The sequence below is a fragment of the Siphateles boraxobius genome, unplaced genomic scaffold (assembly GCF_051911475.1).
Source record: "Siphateles boraxobius isolate OS27281-9 unplaced genomic scaffold, OSU_SipBor_1 29, whole genome shotgun sequence".
NCBI classification, from domain to species: Eukaryota; Metazoa; Chordata; class Actinopteri; order Cypriniformes; family Leuciscidae; genus Siphateles; species Siphateles boraxobius.
In genome coordinates this window covers 14,380,116-14,401,639 of record NW_027508908.1, presented here as the reverse complement: position 1 = coordinate 14,401,639, position 21,524 = coordinate 14,380,116, and the positions used below count along the sequence as shown (strand labels likewise).

Genomic DNA, 21,524 nt, shown 5'->3' with positions numbered 1-21,524 from the left:
TTGACTGACCAAATTTGAAAGCTGAGACTTCATTAAATGTTACCTTCTTGGTCCTGTCTGTCAGCGAGTTTTCAGTGTCCTCTATGTATTTGTCACGGCATTAATAGCTATAAGCGCATACTTGCAGCAGTCTCGCACGCGCTTAGAGCTCTTGTGAATTGCACGTATAAAATGAAGTTAAGGAACAACCTCGATCCATCAGGAAATGCCACATAGGTCGCTGCATTTCACTGAGCTTCATGAAATTTTTTTCCCTTTGCGCGAAGAAGCCGTTCGCTGAAGACGTGTTAAAAGATAGTGGAGTGCATTCATGATTATGAGGCTGCCGGTATAATAATCATCCTGGTGCCGGGTCTGAGTGAGTAATTTACTCCTCAAAATAAAATACTTTATTTTACTCATTTAAGACTGCTCGTATGAGGACACTCGACAAAACAGACAATTTGGCATAATTTGTTTGTAGTTCGCTCAACCCCGAAAGAGAACTCGATACATGACGCACATTTTTTCTGTGTGTGTGTGTGTGTACTTTAGAGGACCGAGTGTGTGCCGCCTTGCACTTCTGATAGTCTGAGGAGCCACTCGTGTTGCTACTACTCTCCGGCGCCACCATCTTTGTTTTGGGTCTGACGAATCGACGCGCATATTTTGTGTCGACGTATTTTTTGACGTCGACGTGTTGTCCCAGCCCTAGCTGCAATATAATTGCATTCCCTAATGTGCTTGATGGGCGCGTCACTTTCAATTACTACCGAAACATTCTGGAGGACCATGTGCACCCTAATGGGTACAGACATTGTAACGTTACCCTGAAGGAGTCCTGTGTATCAGACTGATAATACACCAATACTCACAGCAAGACTTGTGTGGTGTAACGTTGAACATCTCCCATGACCTGCACAGTCACCAGATCGGAATACTTTTGAGCCACTTTGGGGTATTTTGGAGGAGCAAGTCAGAAAACGTTTTCCACCACCAGCATCACATGGTGACCTGGTTCAGTTCAAAATCCCTCTGGCCACTGTGAAGGACTGGAATGTGTCATTCCCATGATGAACTGAAGCTGTATGGTCACAAAAGAAGGCCCTACACCATATAATAAATGATTGTGCTCTAAAACAGGTGTTTTGGTTTCATTCAACTCATGTATATAAACAAATCCGGCGAAACACAGAAGTAAAGCTGTGCCGCCATTACTGCGTGCCTTGCTGCTAAGGAAGTAGCGTGTTGATCCCGTAGGCGGCTGTAGCAGATGTTAGCTGTAACGTTACGAATTTATACATTTTTTAGTACGTATGCTGTCCAGTGATGCTGGGAAGAGCGTGTTGTGTGGTTGTCGGTTTTAACAACAGCACAAAACTACAGGCCTGGAATAAAACCGTTTGTGAAATTCACGAACCTTTGTTGTACATTGACTGACCATGTTTACGGCCATACGGATTATACAGTTCCTGGTCGAACGGAGGACCAAGATGTGCGTCTTTTTTTCTGTGTTTATGACATGACAATAGTTTTTCTCAAACGAAGCGGTTAAATGCTCACAAAGTGACTTTAAGAGCTGATCTAGAGTCTGGAGCGGTAGTCTATGTAGTTGTGTCCTCTTATAGGCAAATAAACAGAGCGCGTGTGTGTGTTAAATGAAACTGCGCGTCGACTGCACAATTCATTCACACAGAACATGTATGATTCATATTTAACCACCCCCAAAACAATGGTAGGGGAAACACTGAGTTATTTGCAACTTGTGAAGCTTGTGAACATATTAGCAACACCGCTAGTAATGACAGCGTTCGGTTCTATTATTGTCATCAATTAATACACGTCTGAATTACATTACATTACATTTGGCTGACGCATTTTTACATTAATACATTATGGTTGTCAATAAATTACCTTTATCGGTAAGCTTTGGCCACTGCCTGACATCATCTACCCAATTTTCCCTTTCACCAGACATTTTCTTTCATGAGCAGGATCCGCTTTCATTGAAATGTCATTAGAGGGCACCGGCAAGTGTCACACTTCGCAGGCACGCAGTAATGGCGGCGCCCATAGAGTTTGCGGCTGATTTGTCTATATATCATTCAATTTCTATATTTATCAGTATACATCATTTTACACAATTAATAGGGAAGGTAATGCATTCCTCATGTTTGTTTGACCTTGAGAATAAATGTAAATTGCTTGTAAAATCTTTTATTTAATGCCCTAATTTAATCTCTTTTTTTTCTTTTTTTTCCTCCCCAAAATCAGTGGTTTTGGTTTGTTTTTTGTTTCTTTTTTCTGGATGTTATGATTTAATACAAATTTATCATAAAAAAATAGTGTCTAATGAAATGAATTAGTTAAACTTTAACAGTTTAATCAATGTTTTAAAATGTAATTTAAAAACATCTGTTTGATGATATTCCTTAAAATAATAGTATTAGTAATAATTATAATAATCAGTGTTGTTTTACTAAATTTAATTTGTTATTATTATTATTTTGAGTAGTGTTTTTTATTTTATTTTTTATTTATTTTTTACTATGCAATAGAAAAATATATATTCATTGTCATTATTTATTTTTGTGAAGACACTGGAAATACCACGAGCATCACGCATGCTTGTATACTGTAGTACCCAAGTAAAGCTAAAAGTAAAGCCAAAAACAAACAAACAAAAGACATTGGTTATGAAACTACTCATCTTCTTGATGTTCCAAATTTTTCTTTATTCCATTGTAATATTCCAATATTCTTTATTACACATATTTTAAGCAGGATGTTTCTCTTTTCCATAGTCACTTTATGGAACTAAACTTTTCCTAAAGTAAATGCTGACCAGGGGCAGTAAAGCATCTTAAAAGTAGTCCTTACAACCATTGTGTGCATATTCAAATTTAGCACCTCATAATTAGTTATACTAGACACATGAAAACCAAAGTCATTTTGAATCATTGGCATCCGACCTGATGTGACACCTTGATGTGCTACATTTGGTACTGTTATGGTATTTTTATGGAGATTTTTGTCTTTTTTTTTTTTTTTTGTCTTTTTTTTTTTTTTTTTGGAACTTGACAGCCCCTGGTAACCATTCACCTTAACTGTGTGGGTGGGAAAAAGTAGCATGAACATTTGTGTTTAACGGATGAAAAGAAAACTATTCCGGAATCATATAAGGGTGAGTAAATTATAAGATGATTTTCTTTTTCGGGTGAATTATTTTTTTGAACGGATGTCTTTGGTTTTAAAGTCATGGTGCAGGCACGCAACAAGCCTTGCAGTTTAATTTATCAGTAAAGTGTGTCTGTCTTCACTCTCAATTTAAAACATATAACGTCACTTTAAATGCAGGCCTCTGTGTTTGAAACTAAAATATGTGCCTCTGCCAGTGCCTCTGTTTTGACAATAAGGCAAACCCGTATTTAACATCTCCATAATATATAGGTTGACACAACAGTGTTGTCAGTTTCCTGGAACAAGTGGCTTTTTGCTAACATTTTAAGGGCTACATAATATATTTGTTATGGCTTATGCTTGGTGCATAAAATTGTAATGGTCACCAGTGATGGGAATAATGTCGTTATAAATAATGGTGTTACTTTTTTCAGTAATGAGTAACCTAATTGATTACTCTTCTCATCTTAAGAACATTGTTACTGCCAAAAAATGTGGCGCGTTACTATAATTGAAGCCGTTTTTTTCATCAGACCAACTAGATCTCTGAGCCGAGAGGCAAAGACTTTTTTTTTACTGTTCTTCCTTGGTTAGTGGGCAGTAGAGATGCACGGATGGGCTATTATTTCATCCGCAACCGCATCAGAAAACTCATCATCCATCCGCCATCCATCCGCACCAACGTTTTTTGACCAATTTTCAAAGCCACACCTGCCCACCATCCGCTGATTGTTTTAACGGTGTGTGTCCACTACAGCGGCAACTCCCCTTAGTGCCGCTGGCAACGCTATAACGCCTATGCTTTGGGGTGTGTCTGTTGCGAGTGTGTTAAATCTGTGTGTTTTTTCAACACACACCATGTCAAATGCCATGTTTGTTTGTTTGTTTTTTAACACACGGACAATATAATCATCTGAGATGCACTATTACGTTTATAGACAAATAGACAAGCCTTGTTTCCAAATCCACCAAGCAAAGATATCCTGTCAATTTTATAAACTTTTATAAAACCAGCCAACATAATCACAATGAACACATCCAAAATAAAATAGCCTATTTAAGATAAATAAAAATCATCAGAAATGCACACGATTACATTCGAAAATAAACGAGCTTTTTTTCCAAATGCCCCAAGCAAAGATATCCTGTAAATTTTTCAACTTTTATAAACCCAGCCAGTCTGATCACAATGAACACATCCAAAATTAAATATTTAACATATAGCATATCACAACTGTCTTGAGAGTTTAAATATCTTAAATATGATATTTTATTTTGGATGTTCATTGTGATTATATTGGCTAGTTTTATGAAAGTTTATAAAATTGACAGGATATCTTTGCTTGGTGGATTTGGAAACAAGGCATGTCAATTTCTAAACGTAATTTCGTGCATCTCAGATGATTATATTGTTAAAAAAAACATGGCATTTGATTAGAGGCTAGTCTCACTTTGTCCCACCACCACATTAAAATAGTTTAGATTTATGTACATTGTTTCTGTTAATAATGTATTGTATTAAGTGTCCATTTCATTATAATATTCAGATTTATCATAAATAATTGAACATGCACATGCATTTTAAGTTCCGTTAAAGAGGGGTGGAGGTGGGTTAACATTTGATCATTTAAAAATGTACTTGAAAGTAACGAAATGGTTACTTTCTGAAGTAACTAGTTACTTTTATAATTTGTAACTGAGTAACTAATTTAGTTACTTTTTGGAAGAAGTAACTAGTAGAGATGCACCGAATGATCGGCTGGTGACCGGAATTGGCCGATATCTGGCCGGAGTCTGACATATTCCGAGTTTGTTTGCCGGTGAAATGCACTCGGGCGCCGCATGATTAACATCGCGCAACATCAACATCACACGTGCACACGGAATGCACATTTAGGAAACCTCGTGAATTACGGCAGTTTCACACCGCAAGCGTATGCTGCGCAGTTTTTTTTTCCCCCGCCGTGCATATTAATCAATGAATGCATTTTCATCGCGAGCAGTAGCGTCGCGTGAGCAGCAGTGAAGCGGGGTTTCTGCGCAGAGTCTATTTTGGCGGCGCCGCTCGCGCTTAATTAAAGTGATTGATTAGCCTGGCTGGACATGTGACAGACGAGAGAAGAACTGTTTGCGAAATAAAACTTGCCATTGATGTACAAGTGATTGCAATAGGCGTGTGTGTGTGTGTGCGTGTGTGCGTGCGTGCGTGCGTGCGTGTGCGTGTGTGTGCGTGTGTTTTGAGAAATATCTTTATACTGCATTTTATTTTTATTTGCTATTTATATATTATTTTATTGCCATTACCTGTTTTCATAAGTTTAGTTTCCTAAATAAGTAAATGTATCACTTTTTTTTAGTTGAATATATGAAAATGAAAATGGTTCTTCCATACCATAGCACTGCACTTAGATATGTGTGAATTTCCCACACCAGGAGTAATAATTTATATAGTTCTATTTTTTTTTATTTGTTCAAAAAATTTTCTATGTTCTATGTAAAATGTTCTATTAAAGAATAGATAGAAAATAAATATTTGTGTTTGCTGTAAAGTGGTTAGAAAAAAGGAAATCGGAATCGGCTAAAATTGGTATCGGCAGGCCAAACTCATGAAAAAATCGGAATCGGCCTAGAAAATTGTAATTGGTGCATCTCTAGTAACTGTAACTAATTACCTTTCAAAAGCAACTTGCCCAACACTGATGGTCACTGAGTCTCTGTCATTAATTTGACAAAATATTTTGCTTGGGTCACCACCAGGGTTTGGCTGTACTCAGAATTTGACCTTACAATCACAGTTTCCAGGGTGTGTTGTTTTTGGTTTTTGTTTTCAAAATGCTTTACTGATGAAGAATTCCCTCGGATTGACCGGGGAATTTTATGGGTGTTGTCAGTGGGCCGAACATCCGTGTGTGTGTGCTGTTAGCACACCCCTCTTGATATTCCATAAGACCCCCTTAAGTGTCACCGGCCCACCGGTGGGCCCATAGCCATTACATATTTAAAACCGTAATATCATATACTAAACCTAAACTAATCTTGAAAAACTATATATCATTTGAAAGCTTATTTGGTAATTGGTGACTGATTTTCAAAATAAGTGACAGAGGAGCCATAATTTATCAATTTGCAATAATAATATTTGCATACTCCTAAGTCGTGTTCAGACCTTTATTTTATCTAGTAATGAACATGAAAAATCACGAAAGAATGGTAGAAACCTAAGTTTGTTTGCATACCAAGAGTTCAAAAGATAACATCCATTAAATTTTTTTAGAAAAAAAAAAGGTCTGAAAATGTTTTAAATATAAAGAAAAAATGAATAGATTCACCATTTGTGATGTGGCAGCGAACTGTAACGCACATACGTGTTATTTTTATGTGTTTATTAGAGGTTGAATTCATATCAAAATCTGCCAAACTTCCCATACTACTTCTGAATAGGATGTCTACTTCATAAATTGTATGGAAATTGCTGAAATAATGGTTCAAAACACACATGGAAATGGAGGTGCCCGTATATGGGCAGTAATGGAGTCTGATTGTCACCTAGTGAAAAAGTTTGTCACACAAGTTAAGTCTCACTCCCTCTAAAGCAAATCAATGCTTCAAGCATTCCCCATGAGTGAGTGAGCAGCAAATCTGATATCAGTGCTATGAGTCAGGTCTCTGTCTGTCCTGTTAAAGCCTGCACATTACTGCTGGGTCAGCAATGTTGTTTAGAGTCCAGCGTATATGGGGTAGACCATATCTCAAGTTTCTGAACTTGTTTTATCAACTAATTTCCAACTTCAAGGCAATACCTTGAAAAATATTGATATTCGATACCATTTTCAATACCTCTGGGAAAACGGCCATACAAACCACCATACATATAATTTGTTTTATTTTATAATGTTTTGATAATTTGGGTAATTGTGTTTTAATAGCTCATGCACAGCACATAACGGCTTTATTTTAATCATTGAACTACATTTCCAAATAGTCAAGTCAAGTCACATTTATTTGTATAGCGCTTTTAGCAATACAGATTGTTTCAAAGCAGCTTTAGAGAGATAACAGGAACATAATGCAACAAAGTTTGTTTCCAGAAGAAAAAAGCTTTGCAATCCAAATTAAGTAAGTTCAGTGATGTTTCATTTGTGTTGTAAGATAGATTAATTTAGTTTTTTTATAAATCTCGAGAAAATCGTATGTCATCATCCAGCTCAATTCAGTTCTCATATAATGGTGTCAATACAGGCAGATCAATAATATTGTTGAATATTAAATTAAATGTTAAATTTAATGTCCTCAACTAAGCAAGCCAAAAGCCAATGGCAACAAAGGTGAAAAAAGGCGACAGTGCCAAGGAATCAAAACTCATCAGGTGGCAGAATGGAGGAAAAAAACCTTGGGAGAACCCAGGCTCAGTTAGGGGGCCAGTTCTCCTCTGGCCAACGAACGAACTGTGTATGATTATGATTCGGGCAGCATTTTATGTCAGAAGTCAGATTGGATTGGAACAATCAGAATATTATCCAGTTCCATCTGGTTGAAGATCAGAGTCATCACGCCGATGAATGAAAGAATGAAAAGTAAACATTCAGTAATAAAATAATAACAAATAAACAAATTCAGGGATCCAATATACTGCTACATGCTTTCTCAACTATTTACATTCCAAAGCTTAATGTATTTCACTTAATACTTGGCAAGATGGGCGTTTTGACATAATTGTGTATGATTTTGATCATTTAAGCGCAATAAGCCACAAATAAATAAGTCAATTTGGTGAATAAGTCAATTTTTTCCCTAGAGCATAGGCCACCAATTATCAGACTGCAGTCCAGATTCAGTCCCAGTTCTGGGTCATTAATCATTTAATATTTTCATTACTATTTTCAGTCAAGAATTGTATCCCTTAAAGGGTTAGTTTGCCCATTTAAGACATGAAGTTGTATGCAATCCTTACCAGCACTATAGCGCATACACACTGGCCCACTCTGTTGTCACCTCCCTGGTCAGAGTTCTGGCCGCTGGAAGTTTTTCAATAGAGTACTCCCGGTTATTTTCGGGGCCACAAAACTGCATTTTTACGTGAAAAAAGGATTTGCGTTTCAAAGCTTGATTAATTTACCACACAAAAAACATGCCGGTCAAAATTTATACCTCAGTTTTAATCGGCACTATTTTCTATCCATTTCTATCAATCCGCGCTGCTGTCAACGTAAACAGTCAGTCACATCAGCTCGGCCAACATGATCCATAAGGTCAGCTGTAGTAAACGCTACACAGTGGCAAACTGAGAATATAGTCTTAGTTAAGCCATATACGTTTGAACCAGAAACTGATTCAGAAGAAGAGGAAGAGTGAGTTATACTGGCTGGCCCAGTTCTATGGGAATTATTGGGGGTGCTAAGAACCCTCAAACAAAAGCAAGAGCACCCTCAGTTGATACTGTAGGCCTATATCATATTGACTAAACAGATTTGGTAAACGCTCCAGTGCATATTTGTGCACCAGTGCACTCTGGACTCTGGAGAACGTCAAATGTTTCTATTTGCTATGTATTCCCGTTCGCCATCTCAGAGTCACACAGCTGCCCTCTAAAAAAAAACAGCATTCTTAGAAATAATTAGAGGTCGACTGATTCATCGGTTTTGCCGATATATCAGTGCCGATAGTTGATTGGTGGAACTATCATTATCGGCAAAAATCCACCGATAGTTTTCCGGGTTGCATCCGTTGCTGGAGCGACTGTGAAGGTGCGCTGTCATTACACAGTATGAGAGCGCTGAGAACGAGAGCGGCCTCTAGAGGGCAAATAACAAACTGTCACTGGCTGAGTTGTTTACGTTAACACGTGAGGCTGCGCGCAGCACGGAGAGAACACGCAGTACAGAGAGCGCTGACACTGCAGACACGCATTTAAAACACCAACAGCGAAACTGGTACGAATTCAGAACACTAAAGACGGCTACATTTTGACATATCATTATAAAGTAATTAATTTGTTGAGTAGATGCTGCATCAGCAGAGAAAGAACAGAAATATGTTTGCCGTCGAGGCTGTAAGGACAGGGCGAGCCTGGGTGGGCACAGTGTTTTATGATATATGATAATTAAGCGCTGAGCACGTCCATCTCTGGCTCAGCGCCAGCCAACGCACGGACGCACAGTTTGAATCTGGCAGTTATGTCATGTCACTGTACATATTTTGTCCAGACTTTGACACCCTTGCAAGGAGAGGGGACGAGGCTCATTGTTCACATGAACACCATGTCTTGGAAAGACAAAGACTAAGGGCCATATCGCGTCTTTTGCGCGCACAAGTTTATTATTTTAAATGTACGCGCTCATAATGGAAGCGACGCGGTCACAACAGACTTGGTCAGGCGTCTGATTGACTCGTCAAACGTGTGCGTTTTGACAGCCAAGGGATGCGCGATTTGCCATAAAAGTGCGTGTTCTTAACGTGTGCTTTGTTGTCACGGAAAACGCACATCAGAAACGAACGTTTTTTGCATCAAAACGTACGTCCTCGACATGTGATCTGCTATTTAAATGAGATTGTTTCTGTCTGCAGGTGTTTTATGCCTCAGAAGTGTTTTTTTGTAACAAGAAAAGAAAAACAACTCTCGGTTTCACGTTCAGTGTTTTTTATTTCAGCACCTCGGACAATCCCTTAATCTCTTCGTTCGAGACACATATCGCAAATTTTCCAGTTGTAATTCCGGTAACACTTTACAATAAGGTTTCATACATTATTTTTTTTATGCAAAAACCACGAGTTTCTGACTTTTATGTTTGTTTTATGGCAAATCCCGCATCCCCTATGCTTTGACGGGTCAGTGTGCAATCAGACGCGTGACCAGGCGTTTATGAATACTTTGGCTTGCCATACGCATGTGGTGCAGGCTGCAGCGCGCCCGGAAAATGCCGCGGAGAGATGAAAACATCTCAACTTTTCAGAGAGTGCCGTAAGCGCACCGCAGGTCATGTGACAAAAACCAACGGATCAGCTTCGGGCTTTCCGTAACAACTTCGAAAGCTCGGCCGAACAGCTGATAGCTGTACAATGCGGTTTTTATTTCTCATCTCCATAAATAGAGCCTATCTAGTAGTAAAGCTAATACAAAATCTAGAAACCCTAGATTCAGGCCCACCTCGACTTAATCCAGGCCCACCCACCTGTCACATTCTGCATCCGCCACTGTGTGAGGACTCTAACATTAGTACCTCAAGTAGTTAAAACTGTGACAAAAAAACACGCAGACTCAAATGTTTCATGGCGCAATTGTTACTATCTATTTGCATTAGCTTAGTTTATATCCAGCTGGCAGCGTGGGAATTATACCGCGGCCATGGCCGCCGTTGCCCTACACTTTGGCCTTCATGCCCCGTGGAAAAAAAATCATCGTACGGCCACAATGGCCTGTGTGCCCTGGCCCTGTCCAAGTTCCATGTATAAAGCGCCAATGCGTCGATGTAATCATTATGAGCGCTGTATACTGATGTGCTGTGTTTTCAATTCATACCAGCAGCCTGAGGGCGCTCTACTGAACATTATAGTCCATATTTGAAACACATGAAGAAGAGCGTTCGACAATGCAGGAAATCCCAAATCCCCGACCACAAACAGAGCTAACAGTTCGCTGTAACATGTCGTTTCGAAGACAATAAACATTTTTGTAATGTTATTTGACTTACCTGTGTTCTTCAAGCCATGTCAGGCATTTTCATAATAATAGATTATATGTATAATGTTATGCTAATCGATAGACTTTATCATCGTTACATTATACATAAAATATTATATTTTCTGTCTGATTTTTTTTTTATCTGAAGCCAAATCAGATCACAGAAGGTTATTTAGAACACTCGACTTGATTTATAAAGTAAGCTTGGAGCACAAACATGGTTTTAATCTCATAAATTGTCGTGTATTGATGGTGTGCTAAGCTAATAAGTAATCTCATATGACATGATCTTGAAAAACATTTACCTAAATACAGAGTTTTAGACATATCATCTTCAGATTTTAAGTATAACATGGTCAAACATGTGACTTTAGCTGCAGTGCATTTCTAGATTGATACAATGCCAACTTCAATTTTATTTTCATGAAGATGTTTCATAAAAAAACATTCTCATAACTTTATTTTTTTAAAATCTATTTATACTATTTTTTTTCCATTATGACAATAATTAATTCTACATTTACAATAAACTACCAGGTGTCAGCTTTCAAATGAGATCATACTTGTGCTTTTAGTACAAAGGGTTCATGAACTGTATCTGTTTCAGTTTGGGTATGCCATATCTGGGGATTTGTCAAAAGTGGGGTTGCAGTTTAACAGGTTGTAGTTGGAAACAGAGACCTCTTTCAATACATTCAAGGGTTGCTGAATTTGACGAGCCCTGATCTCAAGCTGAATTTTCTTATTTGTACAATCGTATAGGCCTCCATAGACAATACATTGCAGACCAGCACATGTGCATTTCCCGATGCAACTGTGTTTTTGTAAATTGCACAATTTGATTTCTCTGAATCCATTGCAGTAAGGCCAGTCAGGCTCACCATGATGCACAGGGAATTACCATGTTATGGTATCAATCTGAATGGGAAAACCATCGAATTGTACTCAATGGCCTTTGTGCCCTGTCATATGGCCTTGGTGCCCCAATAAAAAAAGAAAAGGTGGAGGCCAAATGGCCTTGCCCCTAAAATTACATAATTCCCACCCTGCCAGCTGGTCACTTTTATGCATTCATTAACCGACGAAGTTGCATATTTAAAGCTAGTGACGTGATTGCTTTCTCAACATTGATATGTTCATGCAGCCGACAGAAACATAAACAAATCAGAAACGTGTTTGATTTAACCTCTTAAGGCCCAAGCTGTTTTTTACATGCATTTTTTTTCCTCTTTGCTATTTAGGCTTATTGGATCCTAATTAGAATAAAAACTAAGTATCATCTTTTGATATGATGTACTTTTAGAGAAAAATCCATGGTCCGAATCTCCATAAAACACAATAAAGTCACCTTTGTGTAATAGAATGAGTAACTCTTTATTTCTGCCTTGAACACAGCAGTTTTTTTCCTGACTGTTTTTTAATGTGTTTATAACACATACACACATATTTTTGGAACATGTTTGGACTATCAGATGGTAAAAAACAACATGGAAACATTGCATGTTTGCCCATTTTGGATAGTTAAAAATAGTTTTGTCCTGATCCTGATACTCTGCCAGGTTTGGCGTCAATGGAGTAGCCTTCCAGCGTAGTCCACGTCCTGCACAACCAGAAACAGAATAAAAATAGTATTTATTGTAGGAAGTTAAATGTGTACCCGTGTAAGCAATTGAGGTGTATTGGTGCATAAAATACTTGAATCTGTGTGGAAGTTTATATGAAATTTTAAGATTTACCCTCAAGGTGTGGAGGCCAAAAAGAATAACAAGTACCTTGTTCAGTCTCCCTTTTTCTTTTTTTTTTCTTTTTGTTTGGCTTGGTCTTGGTGTTGGCTCTTCCAAGTCATCTTCTGAGCTATCAGCCTCAATCTCTTGACTTTGACGGCGATGTCTGAGAGTGCGGGATTAACCTGTACCTGTGCCTGTACCTGTCAACAAGTTTTGTAAATAAGCATTTTGCTTCCAATCCTTCACATAGTCCTAAGGCCCTAACTGCATAAAATAAACAAATATCTACTGGGTCTTGGCTAACCATTATCTGCACTATCTGCATGTTTGCGTCCTATGCTGTGGTCAGTGGGCTCAGAAATGGGGTCCTCATCATCACTACTGGTCCTCACTGCTGCTTTCCTCCTGTGGTGATGGTTGGTAATTGCCATCCAGGATGGGATCATCGTTGTCAGACCCGTCCAAATCTGAGTTGTCTCAATCAATTAACCCAAGTAGCTCCAATGCTCTTTGCACAGAAAAACGCTCTGGAAATAAAAACATGATACAATCAAATACAAATTAATTTAATTTATGTATGTAGGTTTGCATTATTTATTTGTTATTTATTCCAATGGGATAATATGCAAGCTAATTTACATGTGCACTTTTTTACTAGCATATTACATTTTTTCTAACATTTTTAACCCAACTAATTTAAGTATTCAATTCAATTCAAATTTATTTGTATAGCGCTTTACACAATACACATTGTCTCAAAGCAGCTTTACAGAAAGTGCATTTCGGAAATGTAGAAAAATACAGTTAGTTAATCAAGTAGTAATTTATGGCATAACATATCGCCGGATTTGAGTCGTCTCTTCACAGGCGTCGAGTCGTCTCTTCACAGGCGTTGGGGCATCTGAAGTCTCCGTGAGAGGCTGGATACAAACTGGAGCTGACGAACGCTATTTACCAGCAGAAAGGCAGATGGGAAATAATTAGCATAGCTGATGTTCATAATGTTAATGCATTCGAACTGATTCAGCAGTAGTATTAAAGGTTAAGCATTAAGTGAATGCTTGGTTAAAGAGATGAGTCTTTAATCTAGTTTTAAACTGGGACAGCGAGTCTGAGTCTCGAACAATATCAGGAAGGCTATTCCAGAGTTTAGGAGCTAAATGTGAGAACGCCCTCCCTCCTTTAGTGGACTTAGATATCCTAGGAATGACCAGAAGCCTCGAATTTAGTGATCTTAAAGAGCGCGATGGATTGTATGGCGATAGAAGGTCGATAAAATACACAGGAGCTAAACCATTTAGGGCTTTATAGGTCAGTAGTAATACTTTGTAATTGATACGTAACTTAATAGGTAACCAGTGTAGAGATGATAAAATAGGTGTTATATGATCATATTTTCTTGATCTAGTAAGAACTCTAGCGGCTGCATTTTGCACTAACTGTGGCTTGTTTATTGAGGATGCAGGACAACCAGCTAATAAAGCATTACAGTAATCTAGTCTCGAGGTCATGAATGCATGAACTAACTTTTCTGCATCAGAAACAGATAGCATGTTACGTAGCTTAGCAATGTTTCTAAGGTGGAAAAGGGATGTTCTTGTAATATATGAAATATGATTTTCGAAAGTCAAGTTGCGGTCTAGTATAACACCCAGGTCTTTTACTGTAGTGGATAAAGTAACAGGACATCCTTCTAAATTAAAGTTGTATTGTAAGGGATTTTGTGGGAAGTTTTTTGGACTAATAAGTAGTACCTCCGTTTTATCTGAATTTAATAGCAGGAAATTACACGTCATCCAGCATTTTATATCATTTAGACACTGTCAATTTAGATAAGTTAGTGTTTTCATCTGGTCGTGATGAGATATATAATTGAGTGTCATCAGCATAACCGTGGAAATTAATTCCATGTTTTCTTATTATATTACCAAGTGGCAGCATGTATATTGAGAATAGCAGAGGGCCTAACACCGATCCTTGCGGTACTCCATAGTCTACTGACGTTATCTTTGATTTTTCCCCATTTAAACAGACAAAATGGTAACGGTCTGATAAGTACGATCTAAACCAGCTTAATGCCTGTCCCTGAACACCAGTGTAGTTTTGTAGTCGATCCAAGAGTATTTTATGATCTATAGTGTCGAACGCAGCGCTAAGATCGAGTAGAACTAGTATTGAGATACAGCCTTGGTCAGAAGCTAAAAGTAAATCATTTGTAATTTTAACTAGCGCAGTTTCTGTGCTATGATGCGGTCTGAATCCCGACTGGAATTTTTCATAGATATAATTTTCTTGCAAGAAAGAGCACAATTGAGCGGACACAACTTTTTCTAGTATTTTAGACATAAATGGAAGATTTGAGATGGGTCTGTAATTTGCTAAGTTATTTGGATCTAATTGTGGTTTCTTAATGAGAGGTTGTATTACTGCCAGCTTGAATATTTTTGGAACACGACCTAAAAATAAAGATGAGTTGATAATATTGAGAAGAGGCTCTTCCACTACAGGTAACACTTCTTTCAGTAGTTTAGTGAGTATTGGATCTAATAAACATGTTGTTGGTTTAGATGCAATGATAAGTTTATTTAGCTCTTCCTGTCCTATAGTTGTAAAGCGGTGTAGTTGTTCTAGAGGGGCCATAATTGAGGCTGAATCATAAGACATCATAGAGGATTGTATATTTACAATTGTGTTTCGGATGCTTTCTATTTTCTCATTGAAGTAATTCATAAAATCATTACTACTATATTGTAACGGAATATTTTGCTCTGGTGATGTTTGTTTATTTGTTAGTCTAGCCACGGTGTGTATAAGTGTTACCGATTTGTTCATACACCAATTCAGATGTCTCGTGAGTTCAGTGTTGGACCGATCAGTTGTTTTAACCATTCAGGAATCAGTTCAAAGGATTCATTAGTTTGCGAATCGCACGTGTCATTAGTGGACGTGTATGCTACGGCATGCATTGTTGTGTGATTATCCCAGCAGTTTAGGACATCGCACAAGATTTGTGTTAACACAGAAAACATTTCATCATTGGATAGTTTGTTTTGTTTATTGAAATTGTAGTTTATGTCAGCTGAATGTGCGGAACGCTTTTCAGAGAAGATAAGGCAACATTTTTTATTTTTTTTTGCACAATTCACACCCTGCGGTAATTCATGAGAAAAATATCCGAATGCTCTACGTGAAACTTCGGTCTTCTTGCCTTTTACCATTGTGTCAATTCTCAATTGATTTCGATTAATTCACGTGACAGTCTCTCTCTCTCTCTCTCTCTCTCTCTCTCTCTCTCTCTCTCTCTCTCTCTCTCTCTCTCTCTCTCTCTCTCTCTCTATTCTCGTTCTTTTAGTAACATGAGCCCTGTCACAAGCGCAGCAGTCAGCCATCTATCACTCACCGATCAAATAAGGCTTAAACTCGGTCGCCAGAATTAAATTTCGCGCGGTAGTCACTCAGCTCCCTGTCACGTGACAACGGAGCGCAGCCTAAGTGAGTGGGAGTGATTGACAGCTAATATTAACCAATCTAAAATCTGCTTTAAAGTTAAGAACGTAAGGATGAAGTTTGATTGGATGTAATCGTTGGATAGAATGATGGTCCGGCCTCCGCGTATCAGCGCAAATAAGGTAGTAATTTGCATTTGCGAACGTTTAAAAACAGGTAGCAACACAACCATTATTTGCACTCGCACAAATGCTCCCAAATATATTCTTAGGTCGCACAGATTAAATTTCAGGAGCATATGCGACCAAAATGGTCGCAATTTCGACCCCTGCGGATGGCCCGGGTCCAACGTGAATGATGCTTGGGACAGTTGACGGAATTGTCACTTGCCCGATCGGGCCAGTGCTGCATCGTCATGAATATCATTTTGCAGAAATATACGGTGCGGAGCAGAGCGAGCGTTTTCAATAAAATCCTATGGTTGTTGAGCACAAACACACACTCGCTCTGCGCAGTCGTCACGCACCATTATGAATGTCTGTGAGCATTTTACTTTCGCTTTTGAATTAGCGCCAATTCGGTGGCAGCAGTTGCTTGAATGGTGGGTTCATTATTATTCTTAATAAAAACAGAGGCACAACAAAAAACACAACAAAACAGTACAATGACAAACTCGCTTAAAAAGGCGCTTTTCCATTTCACTTTGATGCCAAATTTTCCTCCATCGTCTTGAAAAGAGCGAAGTGAGGTGAAATCTCACTCCTACTGCTGATCTGTAAAGTGACTCGTTCAACTCACACTGCATTGAGTAGACACGTTCAGTTTTTAAGTTTACTGTCTGTTCTCCAACTGAACTAAATAATTTTTATTACTATAAAAAAAATCCCCAAAATCTAAACGACGGTGGGGGGTGGTGCCACGGTGTGCAAGTGATGTAAACTGTGTTGCGGCTGAAAAAAACTTATAATTATATAATTATTAATCAAAAAAAAAATTTCACAACACAGTAGTTCTCTTCACTTATGAAAATACCATGATATGCTTACATAAACTTTAAACTGTTTTGTTTTGTACAGACATCTGCTTAGTACTTTCAGTCAAAAATGTAGAGACTGGCTATCATGGAACTTTTATTGAATACCCCTGCCCTGCCCTAGAGCATAGTGTTTATCATTCACTTTTATCACTTGACATTCTCAGTCCGTTCTGTCCTGGGGCATGTAGTCAGCAAGTCCACTCTGCCAGACACGCATGATTGAGCATTGTTGTAGAGTAATCCACATTCACTCCAACCCTCACAGATGAGTTGACCGGGCATTTTTAGTTCGGACTAGGGAAGAGGGTGGAGTAAGCAGCTTAATGGGTAGCTGTGTGGCCATAAATGAAATATGGGTCATTCATGAATGATTTAATGGTATCAATTAGAATGACTCTTAAAATTGGATTACAAGGATAAAAGACTGAGACAAATATGGCAAGCAATAAACCGCCATAGTTAGCAGAATAAGACGTGATAGGTCTACTGATCTGCCAGCTCATTTCACACGGACGGTCCCAGCTGTCCGTGTTGACGACTCTACATTGCTGGATACTGCTCATAGTGTTCGTCCTAAAATAACCCAGCACTCTGTCCCACGGACCCCAGTGAGAGTTCACTTATATCGGGATCATCCTTTGGGAATCCACAGAATGAAATTAGCTCCCTCTGATTTAAAAATGTTCCAGGCGAAGTCCCGTCCCTTTTTTCATTGGGTTTTCCACAATGTTTTCCTGAGAGAAGGGGAATTCTTGGTATCTATCAGCAACACCTACTTCAGGATGCTCTTGGGAACATAAGAGTCCAGTAGGATGTTTGCAGAGCATAACTTTCGTTATGACCAGCTCATATCTGTAAATAAGTGGTATTGTTAAACTATTCTTTGAGAATACTTCACCTGAACAGAAGACAATGTAATTCAAATATTCCTAGTGCATACAATAAAACTATTGTGTGTGTTTTAAATGTTTAAGGTCATGTTATGGATTGGTTTACATACCTTACCATTCAAAAGTTTGGGGTCTGTAAGATGTTTTAGTGTTTTTGTCTTTTATGAGACAAAAGTCTCTTATGGGACATTTTACAGGACATTTTGATGAATAGAACCAAAAAAAATTTGTGATATCATAAATGTCTTTAATGTCACTTTTGATTTATTTTAATGTATCCTTGCTGAATACAATTAACTTATTTATATAAAAAAAATTGGTCACACTCTACAATAATGTTTCATTAGTTAAAGGATAATTCCGGTATTTAGCACTTTGAGTCTGTTTTCTAGTTTGTTTTGGATGAACTAGAGTGGTGGACACAGAAATTTTGACGATGGGTCCTGTCTCGACTTTTTGACTCTTAGAATTGCCTTTGACCGCTTCAGAGTGGCTGTCTACCGGCATGCACAAACATGTCCTTAAAACAACCCTTAAAGCTGCAGTAGGGAGTTTTGAGAAAATGTTGACTTAGCCTGAAAATTTGAACAAGCACAACTTACAGGTCCAACCCCCTTGCTCTCTGCTACGCTACAGCCCTCCCTCCACAGCTCCTCCCCCACAGCGGAGCCTGCCGTGAACGCGCAGGCTAGTAAGCAGGACCACCAATGACGGCGGATTATAAACAGTTATGGAACATTCACTATTAGGGACGAAACATCAACAATATGCTTTACATTGACTATGGCCTTCCCATACTTTGACTACAAACTTGGTCCTCAAATCATTATGTATTTTGCAATACATGTAACTTTATAAGGTTGCACTCTTTCTATAAGCTATAGCTACTAAGATAACGTTAAAGGATTAGTTCACTTTAAAAAAAAACTTTTGCTGATAATTTACTCACCCCCATGTCATCCAAGATGTCCATGTCTTTCTTTCTTCAGTCGAAAAGAAATTAAGTTTTTTTTAAAAACATTCCAGGCCTTTTCTCCATATAATGGACTTCAATAGGACACGTTTCGTTTAAGAAACGTTTCGGGGACCAAATGACAGTTTCAGCGCTGCTTCAAAGGGTTTTAAACGATACCAGACGATGAATAAGGGTCTTATCTAGTGAAACGATCGGTCATTTCAAAAATAAATAAAAAACTTTAAGTTTTATAAGCACAAATGCTCGCCTTGCTCTGTTCTGTGATGCACGTTCGTGATCCTGTTGGAACTCGTTCATCCAAATGAACAAATCTTTTTTCGAGTCATTCGTTCGTTGAATGAACGAAATGACTCCGAAAAAGACTCGTTCAAAATGAACAAATCTTTTTTCGAGTCATTTCGTTCATTGAATGAACGAAATGACTCGAAAAAAGATTCGTTCATTTGGATGAACGAGTTTGAACAGGAGAGTCACGAACGACGGTACGCGCTCGCGCTGTTCAAGAGAGGGGTGATCAGCGCGTACACGAGCGTGATTGACACTGCTAAGACATTCCTTCTGGCTCTGATTGGTTGTTTCTGACCGGGAGCGGTGTATTTCTGCAAATGGCAGTAGGACCACAGGGAGGAGCCAGAGGAGCTTGATTTTTTTCACACATTATCTGTCTCATATTCTACTTTCAGGACATAATGAGAGTTTTAACAAATATTAGTTTACAAAAGCTACCTACTGGAGCTTTAACACTCGTTTTCAAAACTGTGCAACTCACCGAGTGGTTAGTGGTGTTCGTTGATGATTAAAAACAAATATATCTGCGCAATGTATGATTTCAATCCGTGTTATTTGCTATAGTGGAACTATTTTTTCAGATACCTCTCAACCGCGTATAAACTTCCGCTCGATATTTGAGTCTGAAGTGTTTGCACACTCCCGACCACTTGATAGCGGTAGCGCAGTAATATCAACGAGCAATGAGTCCTCCAACAGAAATCAATGCGATTTTACAAAATGCCAAATAAAACACGACAGAAACTGTATTTCGCTACGCTACTTGTTTTGGAACATCAACGTTGTTCATCCAAAACAAACTAGAAAACAGACTTAGAGTGCTAAATACCGGAATTATCCTTTAACATTAGTTAACTACTTTAGTTATCATAAAATAAGAATTAACAATACTTCTACAGCATTTATTAATCTTAGTTAATGCTAATTTCAACATTTATTTTAAAATCAAAAGTCATATTTGTTAATATTAGTTAATAAATGTTAATTAATACATTAACTACTGTTAACAAATGAGACCTTATAATGTTTTACCAAAATATTACCGACCTCAAGCTTTTTATGGTAGCGTAGGTTAATGTGTGACACACCTTCCCAAATGAAAATTATGGGAAACTCTGCCACTAGAACATCCAAAAATAATACAATTCCTGATTTCCCTCTGTCTTCACTCTTTGCCTTACAGAGCTTTCATTGGCCCAGAAGAAGTTTGCTCAGTGCCTGGGTGAATTCAAATTTGAATACATCGGTGATGCCAAAACTGACGATGAGAAGTGTATTGGTGAGTTTATTTTCCCCCTTTTTGCATATATTAATTTACATACATACATACATTTGCTTATATCGTGCTTTGCTCAGTGTCTGCATATGTGTAATTTCAGATGAATCCTTGCAAGAGTTCTCATCCTTTCTCAGAAACTTGGAAGACCAAAGAGAGCTGATGGTGAGCACAACCAGTTGAGACTTGCACCAAACACACTCTCTGTTATACATTTCACTCAATTACTTGCAGGCTAAAATATATTTTTGGAACATGCCAGCATGGCCATTTGCTTGTGGAGAGACACAATCCATAATCAGTTTTAACACTTAGTCTAACACACTTCTCATCACATAGTCTGTAAAGTGACGTCAATCCTCTGTTTGTTCCTGCATTCTTTAGTCACAGTTTTGCCACAGGAAGTGAGTTACATTGCCATAAGTTATGTGTGTCCTCTCTCACAGATACTCAGAGATTGCACAAGACCGCTGCTTATGTTGAGTCATGTCACCTCAACTGTGTTGTGTAGGAGCTGTAGTTTCAAAAACTCTGCAAGAACGTCCAGTGGCACTTGGTTTAAGTCCTTTCAAATACTAATGTATATGTTATCTGTAATTAACTTAGCAACTTGTTTTACAGTGTAAAATGTGTAAAAATGAGACAAAAGAAAAGATTTCAGTTTTACCTATTAGATTGACAAATCCCTTCCTCTTGCATAGATTCCTTTTTTTTGCATTCTTAAGGTATGAGAGGTCTATATATTCTAATAGGTGGTTAACCATCTAGGTAGGAAGGGCTCATGTTGCATGTAGGTCATGTTAGTATTTATTTAGTATGCAGAATTAGAGAGCTGAAGGCCCTACCCATGACTCAAAGTGCAACAGCTGACAGTTGTCATGAGCTCAGATTTGAGCCCCACCCGTTCATAACACCGCAGCAGGCCAATGACGTTATGGCCCCTTGGCTCACTGGAGTCATGTGTAGAAGGGGCAGAGCTAACATGTCCTGACAGGGTCAGAAACAGAGTAATGGTAGACCGGAGATGCTCATTCTAACAGTCACATC

At 38.3% G+C, this 21,524-nt stretch overlaps 1 protein-coding gene across 1 annotated transcript in view; it reads left to right on the top strand.

Annotated features, from left to right (window-relative positions):
• Positions 1–21,524, top strand: part of arhgap10 (Rho GTPase activating protein 10) — a 101,565-nt gene that overhangs the window by 26,532 nt on the left and 53,509 nt on the right. Inside the window, exons 2-3 of the mRNA XM_077246663.1 lie at positions 20,385–20,480; positions 20,581–20,642. Coding sequence (XP_077102778.1) covers positions 20,385–20,480; positions 20,581–20,642 — 158 coding nt within the window. The remainder of the gene's footprint in view (positions 1–20,384; positions 20,481–20,580; positions 20,643–21,524) is intronic.